Raw genomic sequence first — 20,025 nt, 5'->3', positions numbered from 1 at the left:
GAAAGACTTACCTTAGATTTGTTTTATTTAATAAATACTGAATAGGAGCTAGGCACTATTCCGAGGACTTCACTAATTCCAATTCATCTAATCCTCAAAAGGTGAAGGAAATTTACAGGTAAGAAAAACAAGGCACAGTGAAGACAAGACCCTTCCTCAAAGTTAGCCAGCTGCTAAATGGGGAAGCTGGAGTTGAACCCCAGGCTAACTCCAAATGCCAGTATTTTCAATCCTTTGCAATATCTCTGGGTAAAGCAGACAGGATTCTACTGCAGGGGAGCAGAGAGTAAACACATCCTTATGGAAAGGTATGGCCTTGAGGGTAGAGATGCATTTTCTCCAGAAGCCCAGCACCAAGGACAAGGACCATCATAATGCATAAAGGACCCCGTTCTGGAAAGCAAAGGGGTAGACACCGGCTATGGGTTTATTCACTTTGCTCTATTATCCTTAGAGAGAATGGGAGAAGTTAAAACACAGTTCAGGGAAGAGCTGGCCTTTGAACATGTGAGTAGACTTTAGTAAGAACAAGAAAACAAATACGCTGGAGTAAGAGTGGCTAGACACAGGACGGTCCCATCCAGCAGCCAGAGAGGCATGCCTTGGGCCAGGTACAGAGGCAGGCAAATGGGGGATATTAAGAATAATAACAATATCTCCCTGAGCCCCCTGCTAAGCACCTTAATTTCTCATAGAGAACCTATAGATCCTTAGAAGACCCTGACTTACAATAAGAAAACAGCAGCACAGAGAGTTTACTTAGACCAAGTTACAGGATGCAGGGAAATAAAGCAGGATTTGTACCTGATTTGCATGAGGCCCCAGGTTGCCAGGTGGCTACCAGGCAAAGGAAGAACCTAATCTTCTTCCTGCTGGCTTAATCTTCCTCTGTTCACTACACCCTGCTCTGAATGGTCTGATCTGGGCTCTGGTGTCACCCAGAGACTCCCCTGGATGTCCCAGTAGCTGCCAGTCTGACGATCCTTTAACAGTGTTGTGGGAACCATTCCTCTCGTCCCTGTCCCATCCCCTAGTGAGCACAATTGGTATAGTACAAGCACAACCCATGGCTGCCCCTCCACCCTTTCACTGGCTGCGCTCTGGGGCAGAGAGTGGGCTTGTGTGGCTCCACCATGCCCTTCCCGCTTCCTACGATGGAACTGCCTACAGGAAGTACATATTCACTCACTTCTCCAGGGTCTCCAGACTCGTGGGCAGGTGAAACCAACCCAGGTATAGATCATGACCTTGAGAATGAGTAAGCTTAAAGCTGGAATCAGCATGAACAAGCTCACTTAGACACCAGACCTGCAGCCACCTGTTCCAACCTGGCTTCTATCAGCAATCAAGGTAATAATTTCAAAGAGCAATAAAAAGTCCCACCTCCCACTGCAACCCTACTACCTGTATATCCATATCTATACATATTAATACTTTACTATGATCTCTACAGTTTACTATCTATCCTATAAACAACTAATGGTAGCCACCATTTTTAGGTATCTAGAAAAGAAGCCATATCTTTAGAGACTCCATTGTAGCAGCACACCATTTCCTGCAGGCCAAACCATGCTCAAGAGATTGAGAAAACTACACAGTAGTTCTAGGGACAGAAAGAGTCAGAACAGTTACCTTTTCCCCCTTCCCCTAGTGCTGGGAAACCTTGATGAATGCACTGAGGCAAAGCAACATTCTGAGCCCCGAAGCTCAGCCCAGTATTGGACAGCCTTTTAATTCAGAGGTAGACAGTAACTGACAACCTCCGATCCTCACTTTCTTTCCATTTGAAGCAAACTTTGTCAAGAATGTGGTTATTTTTTGAGAACATAAAATAAAGACTGATACATGAAAAGGAGGTGGAAAATATTGTGAAATTTGAGATGGGTATATTAGAAATGCATTCCCAAGACTGAACGCAAGCAAGTATTCCAGAGAGAAAGGACAGATGTGGTGCTTCTCTCTACCAGTACAGGTGACTTCTGACATGATGGGAATTTGCAGCACTAAACAAATAGTCTGAAATAGCTGAAACTTATTTTTGCAACTATCTAAATTGACCATGCACCATCTTGGAATGTTTCAGGCATGGTACTTTTATAACTTCTGAAATTGCTCTTTTGTTTTGTTTTGCCCCGAGTCAGGGGAATGAACAGCTAAGTAAGCAAGACTCCCCTTGTGCATAAAAGTAATGTCAACTGAGCAACTGCACATTTATCTTCTGCGGACTACACTAGTTTTTAAATAAGATTTTGGAAAGCAAATCAACTTTAGAAACTGCAATTGATTTTTTAAAGAAATTTATCAAAGAGGAAAAACAACCTCTGGGTTGAGGACCAGATTTATGAAAATAAAGATGGCCACGGCGGAGTAAGGGTAGGTGTGGAGCCATCCATACTAGCCTAATTTTTCTAACCTCATGTCAGAAAGAAGACTCTTTGGGGTTAAAAGTTGTTATTAAGCAAATATTAACACAATTTCAGCAGTGGAGAGAGCAGGAAGAGAAGGCTAATATGCAAATAAGAGGCAGGTAAAGTGGCTTTTTAGAAATGCCATTCATGGGCAGGCATCTGATGCCCAAGAGATGAAAAAGTAAATTAAAATACGAAGGAAGCAGAGAAGACAAGGCAGGGTAACAAGTTGTCCTGGCTCACCCAGGAACAAGAGGTTTCCTTAGCTACAGGGCTGTCATCAACACTAAAACTGGGATAATCTCAGGCAATTCAGGACCGTTGGTCATCCTACCTCATTTATCAGCACTTCCAACCCATCCCGATCTGTATCTTTTACTTTGGATACAAATATTTGGCTTTTGCTAAAAGTCCTAAGTCACCAAATGAGATTTCAAAGGTAATCCAAATCAGAACCCATAGTGTAGAATCCGCAGCAGGCCAGCCATGTGCAGGAAGGTGGTGCTCAGAGTCTCAATGTGATCCTTGACTCCTGGGTTTCACATGTGCTCCTGTTGAGTCTCACATCAGCATACCAGCTAAGGATGGGAAATAACCCTGGGGACATATGATACTCCACTAGACTAAGAGTGACAGAGATCAGAAAACCTCATAAGCTTAAACCAGCCAAAATAATGATCATTCTAAAGTTAGGAGTGTCTCCCCATCCCACCCCTAACCAAAAAATACTATAATTTTTCCAAACTTATTTAAAAATACAACTGACATTTACAAAATGTGTGCTCAAGTTAGCCATCTTCTAGACTAATAGTGTAAAATACAGCTATAGAAAATGTGTGTTTCAAATATGAGCAAGGTTCAAGCAAGAATCATGTTATCTAAGGGATTTCAGACTGCAGACAACACTATTTTCATTACATACAAATGCATGACTTCCATACAGAAAAAATATACATACAATATGTACCAGTATTTCAGAAAGTACCCAGAATACAGTGGCAAATCAGGAAGGAGCAATTTATAATGAAGTAATTTGATGTCACTGTATCCTAAAGATAGATAAAAACTTTCTTGATTTGCTTTATGTTTCCTAATGCCAGTCTTTCAAATCACATATCTTTTGTCTAACAGGAAGTCACTGAAAAGTCCTTTTGTTTTGTCTGTTAGTCCAGTAAAATAAGAAAGATTTTCTTTAAAGCAACTTTAAAACCTCAGAGGTCAAAGAACAAAAGACTTATTCAGAATGAGTAAGAGAGAAGGGAGAGAAATTATTTCAAGTTACATACACATTGGTGGTAAAGATGCCGTAGATCAAATCCAGCTCAGGCAGGAAGAAAGTGCTCTGCAATTCGTTGTAGTAAAAGGGGACTTCCCCAGGACGGGAGCAGTTGAGGCGAGCCTTCATGAACGTGGTCCAGGTATCCTCCAGCAAGAAGCGCCCTCCAATATCGTTCTTGCAGACCCGGGCAGCTCTGGAGAACACTGTTTTCCCACAGTCATGCTCTACGGCATTTTCTCGGAAAAAGAAGTAGGTAAAATTTCCAATGTCATAAGATGAAACAAAGTTTGGTTCTGGAAACAACAGAAAAGAGGAAATAATCTCAACATCATGTCACTCCTTTTTGGTCTTGAGTGCTCAGTATTTCATCCAAAGAGATGTGGTTTTGTTTAGATAACACCTGGTTCCTATAGGACAACCCGGAGGCCCTGTGAGCAGCTTGATGAGCTACACTGTTGGGAGACTCAGTGTCATACACAGATTCTTAATAATGGGAAGTCACTGGTGTGACTGCACACTCAAGCATCCTGAGCTGATTAGGACTCAAGTTAATATGACGTTAATACAATCAGAAATTGACACCAAAGATTTGCAGTACATTTTCGAGCAATATGTATTATTTTATTTGCAAATTCTTACATAACCTTCAGAAAGAGAGGTAGAAAATATGTTTAAAAAATGAAATGTGATTCAGAATATAGGAATCTGTAGTCCTATATGTGTATAAGACAACAAAATTATTTGACTTAACTTACATTCCTGTGACTTTGACATAATTTATGTGCTTTTACTAAGGACTTTAAAACTGTTTTTCATTGCTTGGAATGAAAATAAAAACCAAAACTGTAAGATGTGTCTGGAATTAGCTTTAGCAGTTCCTGTTACTATGGTGACCATGTAATGGTGAAAAACAACTCTTATTTTCTTATTTCTGGGTTGCTGGGGAATCTATTTAGAGGAAGGAAGAGTATTGGGATAGAGACATTGCTTTGTAGTTTTCTGGTTTCACAGTTAGCTTTAAAATTGGGATTCAGAAATGACAAAATTATGGCAAAGCCTTTAATCACCAAGCTCATTAGGAATTTAGGAAATATACATCATCAACCGAATTATATTACATTTGGAGTTTTAGCATAATAACAAATTACATTGCATTTGAAATTTTTCCTAACTTCCTGTTTGAAACCAGTGACAATAAAGATGGTACACTTTCAGATACACATACTCCCTAATATTTGCTTTTAAAACTCTAATCACAAGGTTTTATTCTTACTCATTTCTCTATTTCTTAATGCTATTCATTCGATCAGCAAGTATCTGAATTTTATGGTGCAAATTAGGATAATTATGGCAGTAACCTTTGGTGTTCAAAATTAATGGAAAGATACAGACAACAAGTATATTCACAAAGATACATTTCTAGGGACAGTTAGTTTGCTAGGGCAATTCGATTGGCCTTATGCTTTTGCAGATCCAATTGCATTGCAATAATAACATGTCATTGGCAGGACAACTAAAAATCTGGCCACAAGATAAGCCATTAATGTTAAGAGTAAGACACACAAACAAAATCACCTAAGGTCTGAAATGCAGACTTCAGACATTCACACAGGGTTGGCACTGACCACTCTGCTATTCTGTCTAGGGAGACTATTGCCAATTTTCAATCAATACCTATATTCAATATTTTCACAAAATATTTTAATTTAATCCAACTTTACATTTTAAAAATGTACCATATTCTCTAAATGGTTTATGTATGATAGTTTCTCTTCAGTACCATTCATTGTTAAGTCAATGAAGTATATCAAGTAATATACTGAGGTTTTGAAAAGAACTGATTTTAATTTATAAACTGTCAAACATATTCTCAAGTCACTATTGCTTTCACCCTAAATGACTATTAAAAAAACTTGAATTGCAAAACATTGTAAAAGATGGAAGTTAGCTATCTTTACTGTAATAATACGCTTTAATATCCTGGAGGGATGCTCACAAAAACAGCAGATTACATATTCGTAACTTGTGTTTTTGGAACGTAAGGAAAATATTGAAGCGGTGGTTAAAGAATGATTTCATGAAGCAGACCCTAAAAGCAAAGCTACGGAGCAATTCCAAAACCATATCTAAAGAAAATAATCACTGGCATGTCTAATTCTAAAGACCACGCTAAATTATCTTGGAATGGGTCCTGCACCCTGGCTAAGCAAAAATAGAGTTTGAGAATTATACTAAAAACAAACAACAGCAGCAAAAACAGCAACAAGAAACCCTACCTAAAATGGGAAATCAAAGACAGAAGGCGTAAGGGTCCAGGTGTGTCTAGCCTGGGACTTAGGTTACCAGCACCTGTGTATGAGGTATGAGGTATGAGTTATGAGGCAGAGTCCACCAAGATTTACCAAACACACCCACTACTACCCACTTCTGCTATTAACTTGGGGACAAATGGCATGCAAACTACATACTAAATAGCTCCAGTTTCTCAGGAGTCCTGAGCAGGAAAAAAAGAAAATACAAAGAAAAAAAAAAAGATCTTTCATGGTTTCCAGCTTCAGGTTGAGTTTGTAATAAAAACACCTGCGATCTGTAGAATGCGAATTATTATGCCAAGATCTGCGCTTGGTGCTTTATATGCCCATTGAACTCACAAAATGTGAGTTCAATGGGCATATAATAGGTGCTGTGCTATTCTTCCCATTTCATAGATGAGGATACTAAACCCCAGGGATTTAATAGCTTGTCCAAATTCACATAACTAGCAATGGGAGAGGGGATGGAAAGTCCTGAATCCATTAGACCAGGGGTAACCAACTCCCAGGACATGGACCAGTACCAGTCTATGGCCTGTTAGGGGTCAGGCCACACAGCAGCAGGTGAGCAGTAGGCAAACGAGTGTTACCTCCTGAGCTCTGCCTCCTGTCAGATAAGCAGCAGCATTAAATTCCCATAGGAGCTGGAACCCTACTGAGAACTGTGCATGCGAGGGATCTAAGTTGTGCATGTCTTACAATAATCTAACGGCTGATGATCTGAGGCGGAACACTTTTATCCCAAAACCATCCCCTCTAACCCCAAACCAAGTTGATAGAAAACTTATCTTCCGTGAAACTCGTCCTTGGTGCCAAAAAGTTTGGGGACCACTGCATTACACTATACTGAAAAATAGTGTTTGAAAAAAAGAAAAAAAAAAAAAAACAATCAGTTAAATGCTAGCAATATTCAATAGGATTTGATTTTCTGCTTTAGAAAAACAATGGCAAGCTCTTGGCTGGACGGCCATCTTTCCATGGAGAGTGGTAAGCAGGTTTACTTAGGAACAAGCTAATGGGGGTTTCAGAACCAACCAGAGAGACAATAAATGATCAGGTGACACTTTAAACCACAGCTATCAGGGACATCAGGAATGATACAGAAAAAAGAAAAAGTGGAAGGAAGAAGAAACAACTTAAGGACTTATTAAACAAGAACATTGTCGGAAAGTGTTTGGCCCAACTCCAGAGGGTGTTTCGGGGGGCGGGGGCGGCACCATGTGGGGAACGCCGCCGTGTGAAGCCCCCCCAGTGTTGGGCCTCACTGTGCATGAGCTTGATCCCGGACACAGTTTCCTGCTGTAGGCAGTCGAGCTATGGGGAAGTAGGAACGGAAAGAATAAGAATAATGTCAGCCTCTATTTCTGACTACAGTGACCCTGGGTAATGGATGTGTGTGCTCTTTCGGTTCCTGCTGAGGAGTGGGTTTTATGACTCTGTTTACCAAGTTAAGTATAGCCTTTTGAGGACCAGATGATATTCCTATACTCAGATAAAGATTTATGGCTTAGCCTGTGACATTTCTAGATTGTTATCCTTGTGACCACATGTTCTGTTAACAATGATAAAGTACATTACCTGCTTACCTTTTATGACCCGTGATTATGTACCCCCTCTGCTGACATTTGCTTTTTGCAACTTTCTGTGATTTTTGCAACTTTCTGTTCCCCTTATTGTATAGCTTACATAATGTGCGCTGACATCAATCCTTATAATCTAAAGGTATATATTGGAACCCTGGACACAAATAAACTTGCTGCATAGGCATTGCCTATTCAGTCCTCCAGACCCCATCTTTCTGTCTCTCTTTATTTCTGCATACCCCCTCTTCCAGGCTGGGACCCTCTCGCTGGCCGAGACTCCCCGGCGGGCTCCCCGTCGCCCACAGCACCATAGCCTCAGAGAGCCAATAAATGACTCTTGGGAGGTCATGCCGTGCCCTTAGTCTGCTGGAGCAAACCACGTCCACTTTTGCAGATAAGCAGAAGACTGAGTAATAGTAGGCAGATTGAAGCACAGTTTCCTCTTTCCACTGACAGCCTCCACCATATCTCCAAGCCACCCTGAACCAATGTTATAAGATCACAACATGCATTTCAGATAGAAATGCTCAAACACATGCTTTCCCTTCGGTTTGCAAAAACAAAAGAATAATTTGTATTCTGTGTGGAGCAGGTGCTGTTCTACAATTCCCCATGCAGGGCAGGTCTTGTTGGTCAGGGAGTGAGAGAGCGTTTGAAAACACAGGCTGTGGCCCTACACAGGAGGAGGAGGCCGGGTCCCGACTGCGTGACCTGCCATTAACTAGGGAAATGCAGTTCCTTGAAAAGCAGAGCTTCCTGAAATCCGGCTAGCATCCTGTTCCTTTCCAAAGACAATAAAAAAGTGGGAATAACTGTAAAACAGACAGTCAAATAGCTCTTATGTTTATTGATAAAAATTTGGAAGTAGGGGACATTAGAGTCTTGCCAGGCAGGATGATAAGATGCATGTTGTTTTCCTTCCCTTATTTAAGTTCTGTCTTTTCTCAAAATGCAATTCACCACAAACTAGTATCTGTCACTCCTGAGTGAACTGAACAAGTAAGAGGAGAATCAGCTATTTTCCTCTTGTCTACAATGGATATGAGTGCATGAAAGAGAGATCTGAGGTGTGCTGCTAACATAATCAGAGTAACAACAGGCACGTCAGCTGCTGTGTAAATATATGCATGGAGAAACTGTTTTCTCTAAAGTTTGTAAAACATACTGAGTTATGTAATACAATGTCGTACAAGACACATCATGTTAATAAGAATTATTCTTTTCATGATATAGAAACTTTTATTTTGCATGTTTACTTACATAATAGTGACCATACAAATAGCAGTACTGAGGAGGGACTCACCATACATGTAATTACAAGTGATGCGAAGAAAAGCATCCAAAATTTTGAGAAGATTTTGATCACACAAAACCAAATATTGAGCATCCAAATAAAGCCTCCCATTCTATATTCTTTCTATTCCAATGCCCAAAGCATCAATATGGGGGTACACCATGTTCAAATGTATGGATCTAATCATTGAGCAGATCATTGATATAAAAAAATCAATGACACAGAAAAAAGAAAAAGTGGGAGGAGGAAGAAATAACTTAAGGACTTATTAAACAATAACGTTGTTGGAAAGTGTTTGGCCCAACTCCAGAGGGTGTTTTGGGGCGGGGGGGCACCATTTCTTTTTCTCTGTGTCATTTCTGCATTCTTGAATAAAAAAATTTGTCTACAGTGGGAACGAATATTAAAGCCACAAAGGAATCCCAACTCTACAGAAATCTTACCAGAATCCAAGTCTATTATAAATTATTTCGCAGTCAAAAGCCACCTTGTGAGACACTTGCCAAAGTCATGCTGGAAAATGAGTGTATGTGAGGCCTGTGGCTCTGCCCCGGCTGGACCACCGACATCTGATATGTTCTGCTGTTGCATCTGACAATCGGACCTAGTTTGCAAAGCTGTAAAAATCAAATGGGCTGATACACAGGAGGATGCCAATAAATGGTGGCTATTAGGATTGCTTCATGATTTACTCTCAATGTCCCTTGGAATTATTTCTATTGAACAGAACTTCACATAATGATAATGATTTATCAAGTATACATATGTCAAGCTTAAAGGTGATCAGAATTTTAGGAGCATAAATGAGCCATGCTGAGTTTTTAAATAGCGAGCTATTTCGCCAAAATAAAATGAGTTAATGGGAATGAGATTCAGGCGTGACACACAGCCAGCGGTTTTCTGTTCCTAAGTTGTTGGTGTCAGGCACTGAAAAATGCCTTCTATAAGCCAGATTTTAGATCCTTTCTTTTTTGGGTACATTGTTTGCATTGTCATAGCTACATGAAACTGCTCTAGAAGCTTCCAAGGCAAATCTGTTTTTATCTAGATATTCATTAAAATTAAAAGTGGATAACTTAAAATTAAATAAAATTGAATAAACACAGGTAAAAAGCTACTGGTAAAGTTCTTTACCTGAGGTTTCTACTAAAAGACAGATGATGATGACAGATAAATAGATAGATTTTAATACAGAGATAAACACATTTGTGTCTGTGTATATGTATCACACACATGAGGGTAGAGATGTATGTATATATGGCTCAATACTTCCACCTACTGGCTGTATGAACTTAGTCACATTACTTACCAGTATATTTTCTCTGTTTTCTGGTTTTTAGTAACAATATCTAATATGCAGTATCATTGTGAGAATCAAAAGCACTTGGCTGGTAATCATCAAAATATGGACCTCTATTAAAAATAACTCTCTCACTCTATAAATTAATATAAACACATATGTTGGTACATATCATCAGTATTTACCTAACAAGGTAACTCATTAAGTATGCTCTGTATATCAAATTAAAGTCTACACTTATTCCAGCAAATCTGAAGGAAAGCACGGTGGAAGGGGCCGTGCTACAGATGAGCCTGGAGAGCCAGCCAGAGTACTTCTCCAGGCATTTCCTCACCTCCCCAAGGGGTTGTCCCGGATACTGGGTACTCTTTAGTAAACTGGTAGACACAGCCTGTGCCCTCAAGAGCAGTGTGAGGAGAGAAACGAGAGGCCAACAAGTGCTTACAGTGAGGACAAGGGTACGGAGGGCCAGGGCAGCCAGGAGAAATAGAGGATCAGAAAGGAGAGGATGGGGAAAAGGCAGGAGTGAGGCTGAGAAGGGGCCACCCAGACAAGGACGGGCACTGCCAAAAGGATCGGCCTGGGAGAAGAGCATAAGGCAGGCAGGGAATGGAATGAGGCCACCGTCAGGATCGAAGGGATGGGAGGTAGAAAGCCAGGCAAAGCCAGGAGCCCGTAACAAGGAGTTTGGATTTCAACTGCCACTGGAGAGACACCAAGGAGTTTTCAAGGAAAGGTTATCATTTCACCTCCTGGGTGTGTGGTGTGCGATGGGGACTGGGGAGCTGGAGCCAAGTGCATCCTTGGTAACCATTTACACAGCAAGCTGGGCCCTGACTCCCCAGCTGTGTCACTCACTGAAACCCTTGACAGAAAAAAAAGTATTGCTAAGACCCTTGCAGTAGGACTGGAAAGACAGTTCCAGCACACTGAATTCCTTCCTTCTTCCTGGGGAATATGATGCATTAAATAAATAAATAAATAAATAATTTTAAAAACATGCATTGTTTTAATGGATTTGCTGATTCAAGTAGGAACCACTTATACTGTGGGGGCATGGGCTGGCTTTCCCTAAATGAGAAGTACCATTTCTGTAAACCGCCCTGTAAGTCCAAAACTCACACCTACAATCCGCCATATCTTTGTGTCTGTAGGAGTTTCATTAACTGGATATTTGTCTAAATGTTCTAGCTCAAAGTGACAGACTTTGCTGTCTATTCTGCTCTTATTTCATTCCAAGCACATAGCCCTCTCTAATAAAATTCGGCCAAACCACACATTCCTATTAGTTATACATAATTTCATGAATGTTTCTAAAAACTGTCAAAACAGAAAATTTCTATTTGCCATGTTTATTTTTTTCTGGTGCTATTTTAAATTTACAGGTTCATTTCTTTGAAAAATTAATCATTTTATCTACAGAATCAAATTAATACTTATGAGTTTTTCTAATTGGAATGTTAACTTGAATTCAAAAATCTGGTAAATAGTTTAATGCCTAAAAAATGTGTTGAAAGACTGAAAGAAAGCCATGTAAGATTTTACTGAAAGAAGATATTGTGCTAAAACATTATGCAGTTTTTATCCTATTTCTTCCCAACAAGCTACTGCAGAATAAGGAAACGTGTATGAGGGCTCTGGCTTTGTCTTCTAAGTGGATCTGGGCTGGGGCAAAAAGAAGACCCAGACATAGGGAGCCAACTTCTCAATATGTGGCAAATGAACAAATGTTAGAGGCCCTTGACTGGGTAAACAAAAAGTTCAGTAGTATAATATAGAGACAAAATTTACAGAAATACATAGAACGGAGCATTTTAGAAACAGGATGACAAAATGATTTATGCTACAAGCTAAGATGCCTTTATGAAGGGCAGGAAGCAACATTAGTCATCAGGCGAGGACATCAAGAGGGATCCAAGGCTGTCACTAGGAAACTGCTAGAATCTCTAGACAGTGAACGTTGAGCCATTTCCCAATTGTTTTAGCAGTTCTAGTGCATGTCTGCCTGATACAGTCTCTACAGTGAGGCATCCCTTCTTGTAGCAGATTTATTTTTTCTGAGGGAATCCTTTATTGATGTATATGTAGTTCAAGCAAGCATCCTCATAATGGAGAAGGAAAGGTTCATTCATCTCTTTTCTTTCAGAATGTGCAAATTAAAATCCAAATGTCATAAAAGATGTATAGGCAAGTATAGAACGTTCCTTACATGACTGGAGGGGAGCTGTGGCTCCTCAGATTTTAGGCCCTCTGTGCATGATGTACAGGATGGAGCATTACAGTGTGTTCAGAGCACCCTGAGAACTGACTCCTTGCGTCACTTAAACACTTTTGTAACCATTAAAGGTCTGCGTTAAATTACAACACAGGCTTTCCTGCTTTGGGTTTAATGACCTTAGTTCAATGCATCATGCATGCAAGTCTATAAATATCAAAAAACGGCTCTCAATCTTTTCCAAAGTCCCCATACCCCTCTTCTATGGCAGCTCATGAATGAAAATGCGGGCATCAGGAGAGAGAGAGATGGAAGCCAATTGTAACGTTGGTATTTCCTAAAATGTCAATAAACAAAGGGAAGGTCAGCAGCACGTAGAGAGGAAGGATGCATGCTCTGCAGCGGATCTGTTTTCAAGCCCCAGCTCAGGTACACATTAGGTACGACCTGTGTTCAGTGGGCAAGTCCCTCTGAGCCCCACAGTGCTCATCTGTAGGAGTATGATGTAACCTCCCTTAAGAGACTGTGAGAAGGATGACAGATGACATGGATTTGGAGTCTCCCATCTACCTGGCATATTATACATAGCCATTGTGACTCTTTCTTGAGGATGGCGTAATAACTACAAGTAACAGATACTCCAATAAGTACACGGCAGGTAGGTGATATGCATGGATGCCATTTATTTAAAATGATTTCTCACCTACAAAGATAATAAGATTAGATTTACAGCACCATGTTGGAAATGTAGCCATCCCACGTGGCATAGGCAACAGGCAATGCCCACTGATAGGCTTGATCAGGCCTGACTATTAGAAAAGGGCATCCTATTGTGCTGTGTCACATGTCACACAGCTTCGCTCAACATACTTTCCAGCCATGTTTCCTTGCCCCAGCAAGTTTAAACTTGAATGAGTTAGATATCAGCCATGCACTTACAATGCTGAAAAAAAGCCTCATTGTCCACAAGGACATTCTTTTTAAGCATCTCCCCAGGTGCTTATTTGGTAAAATAAAAAAATAAAATAAAAACTAGGCTGCTGACTATGCAGTCTTGGTTCTATTCTGGCTTTACAGAGCTTCTTCTTTTCCTTGAAAATACTTGCATTTTGGTACCCACATATACTTCATTTCCAATCCTCATTTGTCTTTGTTTTGCTTGTTCTCTGACCTCTGCTTCCATTTATGAATTTCTAGCTCTAGCAAATCTTGTCAGCGTAGGAAGCACCTCCTGCAGACCAGTCATACCTCCAGGCGCTGTGCTGTGTGCACCCTTCCAAACAGGCTCTCACTGTCCCCAGGGTAGAGCCCAACAAAATCTCGCCAGGCTGGCTGGGCTCAGGCTGTTTGGAGTTGGCACCTGGTCCCAAGCGGAAGCTCTGAGTTCCACAAAGCACCTCTCCTCAGGACAAGCAGAAACAATTTCTCCTTGACTTAAGCACAGAGGAGATTTTCATCCTCCAAGTAAATTATCATTAATCATTAGAAGGTTAATAATTGCATTTTAAAGACCCCAAGGGTCTACTCAATGCTTGGATAACACCATCAATGTATTTCAAACCAATAGAACTTAAGATTGTTACCCAAAGTGTTTTCTCAACTAGAATTCTAATAGCTCACAAAAAATGATACTGTTGGAAAAAGAATGCTTGTGGATTTCAAGTGAGTTCACCTCCATATGAAATCCTGGTTGGAATCTCAGCTAATGCAGGACACTGTGGAGTACCCTGGGAGAACCCAGTGTGATAAGTACACATTTCCACCAGAGAAGGAAAGCCAGAAGGTCTCTGAGTATTAATAAGGCTGTGTGGACTCAGATGTTCATGCTGAGTTATTAAGGCTCATTTAGGAGTTATTTTTCCAAGTTCCTCCTGAAGTTGTTCCTCTGTGTGCAAGCACATAGTTCCTTCAGAGCTCACAAACTCAATTAGCACAATATTAATTTGGAACTATATTTTCTCCTTTTCACGGGATTATTGTTTCCCTAACTTGACTGCCAGTTTCTTGAAGGCAAGTTTTATTGCTTCTCTATTTTAAGCATCAACCATTAAACATTTATTATCCTGCCTTATAGTAATCATTTCATATAGTTATTAACAATTAATATTTTAATGCATTAAAGCTGTTAAGGTATTTCTCTAAATACATAAATTTGTTTTAAGAGCAACTTTGGCACAGGGAAAAATACGACTTTGAAACCTATTCATTACCAAACACATAACTTAATGTTCCAGATTTATCCAGAATGTTATCCAATGGATTGCACTGCCTTTGAGAAATGACAATAAATGATGACTGAAAATGGGGGTCCACATGAGATTGGGGCTCAAAAGGAAGATGTTACACATTTTTGGACCTGATTCAATTTCAAACATACCTATCTGTATTTTTGTTCCTGTTTAATTCTGATATACAATTAATAGAATATTCTCCCATGTTTAACATGATTCCTATTTCTGCTATTTGTGAATGTCTTCTGTTGGCTTTTTTTTTTTTTTTCCTGGTGATTCATCTCAAAAGCTTCCATTTTTCACTTCCTGTTAGCAGAATACAGGTGAGTAGTAAAATACTAACCATGTGCTAAAGTACTAACCTCTTACTCACTCAAGAAATATGGATTAATCCCCATCTATATTTCAGACACTGTATAAGATCCTGAGGACATAAAGCAGGCTGCCACAGAACCCCTCCTTAAGGAACTCATAAAATAGTGGAGGAAACAAAGAAGGTAATATCTACCCAATGGTAGACAGTTCATTTCAGCTGCTGTAACAAAAATACCATAAACTGGGCAGCTTATAAATAACAAACATTTCTTTCCCACAGTTCTGGAGGCTGAGAAGTCTACGGTCAAGGCACCAGCAGGTGGGATGTCTGGCAAGGGTCTGCTTTCTGGTTCCCAGCTGGCATCTTCTCACTGCATCCTCACAAGGTGGGAGGAACGAGAGAGCCCTCTGGGGTCTTGTTTACTCCGCACTAATCCCATTCATGAGGACTCTACCTTTATGACCTAGTCAGTTCTCAAATGCCTCACCTCCTGATACTCTCACATTGAAGGTTAGATTTTAACCTACTGCTTTTGGAAGGACATAAACGTTCAGACCATAGCACTTGTTAATTAATTAATTAGAAAAATGCTGGCGGGGTGCTTACTTTCATGCCGGCACTATTGTAAGCATGTGGGACCCAACACTGAGAAACACACAGAAGCCCTGGTCATCAGGAACTTTCATGCTAGTGGTGGAGGAGAAAACGTATTAAAAGGTCATAATGGCTGAGGCTAAAACTGAACCTAGTAAGGAGGGTCAAGAGGGCTGCGCAGGAGGGGCCTGTGATCTGAAGTCAGGTGATGAGCAGATCTGTGAATGGTCCTTGGTTGGCAGGCGTGGTGTAAGGCAGGGTAGTTACAATTTTGGAATAAAACTGTGATATGTATACACCATGGATTACTACTCAGCCATAAAAAAGTAACAAAATATGTATTTTGCATCAACTTGCAAAGAGCTGGAGATCATTATTCCAAGTGAAGTAACTCAGGAATGGAAAACCAAATATTATATGTTCTCACTTGTAAGTGGGAACTAAGTTATGAGGATGCAAAGGCATAAGAATGATACAATCCTGGTTGGAGGGTCAATCAGAGAAGCAAATCAGGGCCAACCAGGAATGGAAATAATATCCCAGGGTTCGGCAGCAGCAGAAAGTGCCCTAACAAAACACAGGAGAGGTATAAAGACAGCACTTCATATGCAGGAACTCAGAGTCCTCGGGCAGGGCTCTTGGCTTTCTACCCTGGAAGTGAGGGTCTTGGAGGCCAGGGAAGGAGTGTGGGGGCAGGCAGGAGGAATGCTGCTTTCCTGAGAAATGCAGGCTATTCACTGTCAGGCAATTTGTGCTGCCCTCATGGCCTGAGTGGTAGAGCCACCATGTTTACCTCTGAATTACTTTCAATTTCTGCTGTCACCATATCTTATAAATGAACAGCAAAATGTTTTAGGAATTGGAAACATTAATATCTTTGTACAACAAATAACGTTATGTCTACCTGACTGCGGTAAACACTGTCTTAGCTCTTCCATTGCCTGGATGGCATCACAGGACTCTCTAATGGAAAGGGAGAATTGACAGAAGCTGATAGCCAAGGGGCTGACTGATGCTGACTGCCTGATCAGCTGGTGGTCTCTGAGTCACGTGTAAGAAGACAGCTGGTGTTTATAACTCATGCTATGACCCGAATTGTTTCTCCAGGATATTCTTAAGGTATCACTGTGGGAAAAGAGAGAGTGCTCCCAATTACCTTTTACTTTGATTCTGGCAAATTCTAATTACAAAGCCTTCATTGGGATAAGGAGTCTTTTTGATTTTCAAGTGGAAACTTCCTTGGCCAGTCAGAATCAACAAACAGATAGAACAACTTGAAGCTGCACAGACAAAAATATCAGGGCCAAAAGGGAACCATCCATAGAGAATCAGCTGATTCAGGTGGAGCCAGTTCAATGGAATGATGTTAATGGGAGAAATCTAGTTAGTGCCTCAGTTTGGGAAAACAATTCATGTTTCCCTTTGGAAGCAATAGAGGCATTCAGTTTACTTGAGAAAGTTAATGATGAGGACATCCTTTTTCTCTACAGGACAGTCTTTTAAAGCCAAACTCTGATGGTTAGGTTGACTGTATTATTTGGCAAAATATTTGCATTGAGTATATAAACACATATCCATAGTTTTGCATATATGCTTAGTCTAAACCAGTGATTTTCAACTAGAGTCAATTACCCCTCCCGGGGCTACTGAAAAATTGCTGGAAACATTTTTTTGTTGTCACAACCGGGCAGAGGAGGATGCTACTGGCATATAAAACAAATACAGGGTGAAAACGCTGCTAAGCATCCTGCAATGGCAAGGACAAGACCCCGCCCACACAACTAAGAACAGTTTGGCCCAAAACATCATTAGTGCTGAGGCTGAAAAACTCTAGTCTACATAATTAGCTGATATGTGGCAAAAGTCTAACAATTCTCAAGATTTCACCTTTAAACAAGCTGGGGCAATGGATTACACATGGTGGATCCAAGCTGCCTTTGTAGGTGTGTGTATATATGTTTGTGTGTGTGTGACCACACTGACACATGAATGCACAGATATACAGAGGGCTGCATTTCAGCTCACACACATCAGGACTTTGTACACAGTGAACCTCAATTTGGATGGTTGTCACCATCTTCTGATTGCTTAGTGAGCAAGTGATCAAGTTCTGACCCAGAATTGAAAGAAGCCTTCTAAAGGTTTCTGGTTTCTTTAAAAAGAAATATACAGGTGAAAAGGGCACAGGGATTTTGCTCTTCTTCCAGGGAATATTGCCACGTGTACATGCAATACCTGAAATTGCAGCAACAATTTTGCAACCACAAGCAGTGGTGGCCTGAGGGCCCATCTACCAAACTGTGGATGGCAGAGACCGCAGTGAATACCTGCCTCCTTATTAACTCTTGAGCCACTGAATTAATAAACCCTGAAGATGCCTACTACTAACTTCTAAGTATATGAGTTCATTCATTTTTTACATTTTTAATTGTCAAACTTTTTGGAGTTACCTACAGACAAACACATTCTTTTACACAGTGTGAAAATGACATGCCATGTTAGTAATTTCAATTTCTAGACACATAAAAAGAAAGTTAAGAAGTGATGCACAGGAGTCCACATATATCTATGACAAAGTGTCAAATTTTCTAGACATTAAACAAAAAATATAGAAAAAAAAAACAGCTAGCTTCTATGAGTGGTCATATCAACATTAGCCTTATTATCATGATCTAGAGAGTTGGGAATATCAGATCTCTTCCAAGTACTAAATAGCATGATGTCCTTTTAATCATGAGTCCTGAACAAGCTACATTTTTATTTCTTCCAAGGATGAAGAATTTGTCTTTATTTAGAGTACTGTAATTTGCTTTTGAGCACCAAATAACCAGGAATCAAAAACAAACGGGGTGGGAAAGTGGGAGTGACAGAAGGCATACCATTGAGCCATTTGGAGTTGTACTGTGCCGTGCGGAGAGGTGGTAAAATGCCCAGGCTTCGGTAAATGGCAGGATCACGTCCTGGAAAATCCATGGCTGTCGCAGCATAGAGCTCTCCGCCAGCTGTGAGAAGCGCTGTGGAATTGTGCTGGGGACTGTAGGGGCAGCGGGCCATGCCACTGATCTGATCGTGGATCTCAGTCAGGTTGTTCAACTGCGGAGGATGAGAAGGAAAGCAGTTATCTCTGCACAAGCCCATTTAGGGATGCTTATGGATCACATCCACCACAATCACAGTGATGCTTGTGCAACAGCCTCTCTGGGGCTCCTGGTGAGAGATGACCAACTTTTATACTCAAACCAACAAAAACAGCCCCCTCGGCTCACAGTAAGACAGTCCCTCAGTCTCTTTCTCCTCACTTTAGAGTTACTGAACCTCATACCACTGAATACTCACACAAGAAGAAATAAGATCATTGTATGTGTGCTGTTGATGTAGCAAAAGTGTTGCATACTTTCCACTTTAACTTAAAAATCAGTGTCAATATTTACAGAAATAGGATCATAATAAAGAATTACGTATAATTCTATCAATATCGATATAAGTGAACCAAAATATAACGAGTATCTCGAACAATGTGTTCACAGGTAAGGATGTGTGGATAATCAGCACCATGTGGCCTGCATTTCCAACACTTTTCTTTTTTTTTTTTTCAGTTTTCAGAGAGATATCCAAGAGTCTTGGAGTCATTTCGTATGAATCCAGCTTCCCAAATGCTGGATTCCCAACCAATCATTTAATGAGAAAAGCTCTTGGGCACTGGTGGAATCTTTGTTCAGTTTGGTTCTTGGTTCTCGCCTGAGAGATGCTGGAGCAGAAGGGTCAGGTCAGCAGATACAGGCACAGTTTGCTCTGCTATAAGAGGTGTGCCCTGGCTAATTTCCCTCAGCTTTTTATGTCTCAGGTTCTTCTTTTATACAATGGGGTACCAAAGAGTAACGATCTTGTGGGACAGATGTTGAGGACTGAACAACTGCACTGGTAAAAGTGCTGCAGGGAAGGGTGCAGCACCTAGAGAGTCCCTGAGCATCATACCCCTTATCATTTATCTCCTCCCTCAATAATTGAATGATAATCTGAAATCATGAACAGTAAAAGCAGATGATCAATTAAGACCCTGAAGAAAGGTGTGCAACCAGGGAATGAACGTATTTCTTCATTACATTCCCTGAGGAAGACTGCATTCATACCCTGAATTAGGAAAATTCCACATGTGTTCTACTGACCCTACCGTGCTACTGCTATGGTGTGTGCAGCTAAAAATTACCCTGTCAATGATTGCCAGGTTAAGGATAAGAAAGAGGGTCAGTTATAACTGGATGCTGCCTAGGGCTCAATTTCTTAGCTTGCTTATTCTTTTTAACAAACCTCTTATACAATTTGTAGACTAATTTTTTCTTCCTGTGGATGGTGATTTTAGACCATTTCAATAATTTTAATAAATATAAACAACAGTAACAGTGTCTCTACCATAAAGCAGAATAAGACAAAAAAGAATTTGTTTAGGATTAATGTTTAAAGTCACTGGTGAGGAAAATGCTCATTGAAATAGT

The 20,025-nt window shown here is 40.4% G+C and overlaps 1 protein-coding gene across 8 annotated transcripts in view; it reads right to left on the bottom strand.

Moving 5' to 3' along the window:
- Positions 1–20,025, bottom strand: part of SEMA5A (semaphorin 5A) — a 496,284-nt gene that overhangs the window by 165,574 nt on the left and 310,685 nt on the right. For all 8 annotated transcript variants that reach the window (XM_032279108.1, XM_032279114.1, XM_032279115.1 and 5 more), the window contains 2 exons: positions 18,412–18,625; positions 3,695–3,980 (listed from right to left, as the gene is read on the bottom strand). In XM_032279108.1, the coding sequence (XP_032134999.1) occupies positions 3,695–3,980; positions 18,412–18,625 (500 nt within the window). The remainder of the gene's footprint in view (positions 1–3,694; positions 3,981–18,411; positions 18,626–20,025) is intronic.

Source organism: Sapajus apella, unplaced genomic scaffold (genome assembly GCF_009761245.1).
Source record: "Sapajus apella isolate SASKATOON/1434 unplaced genomic scaffold, GSC_monkey_1.0 scaffold11, whole genome shotgun sequence".
Taxonomy (NCBI): domain Eukaryota; kingdom Metazoa; phylum Chordata; class Mammalia; order Primates; family Cebidae; genus Sapajus; species Sapajus apella.
This window is presented reverse-complemented; position numbering and strand designations above follow the sequence as displayed.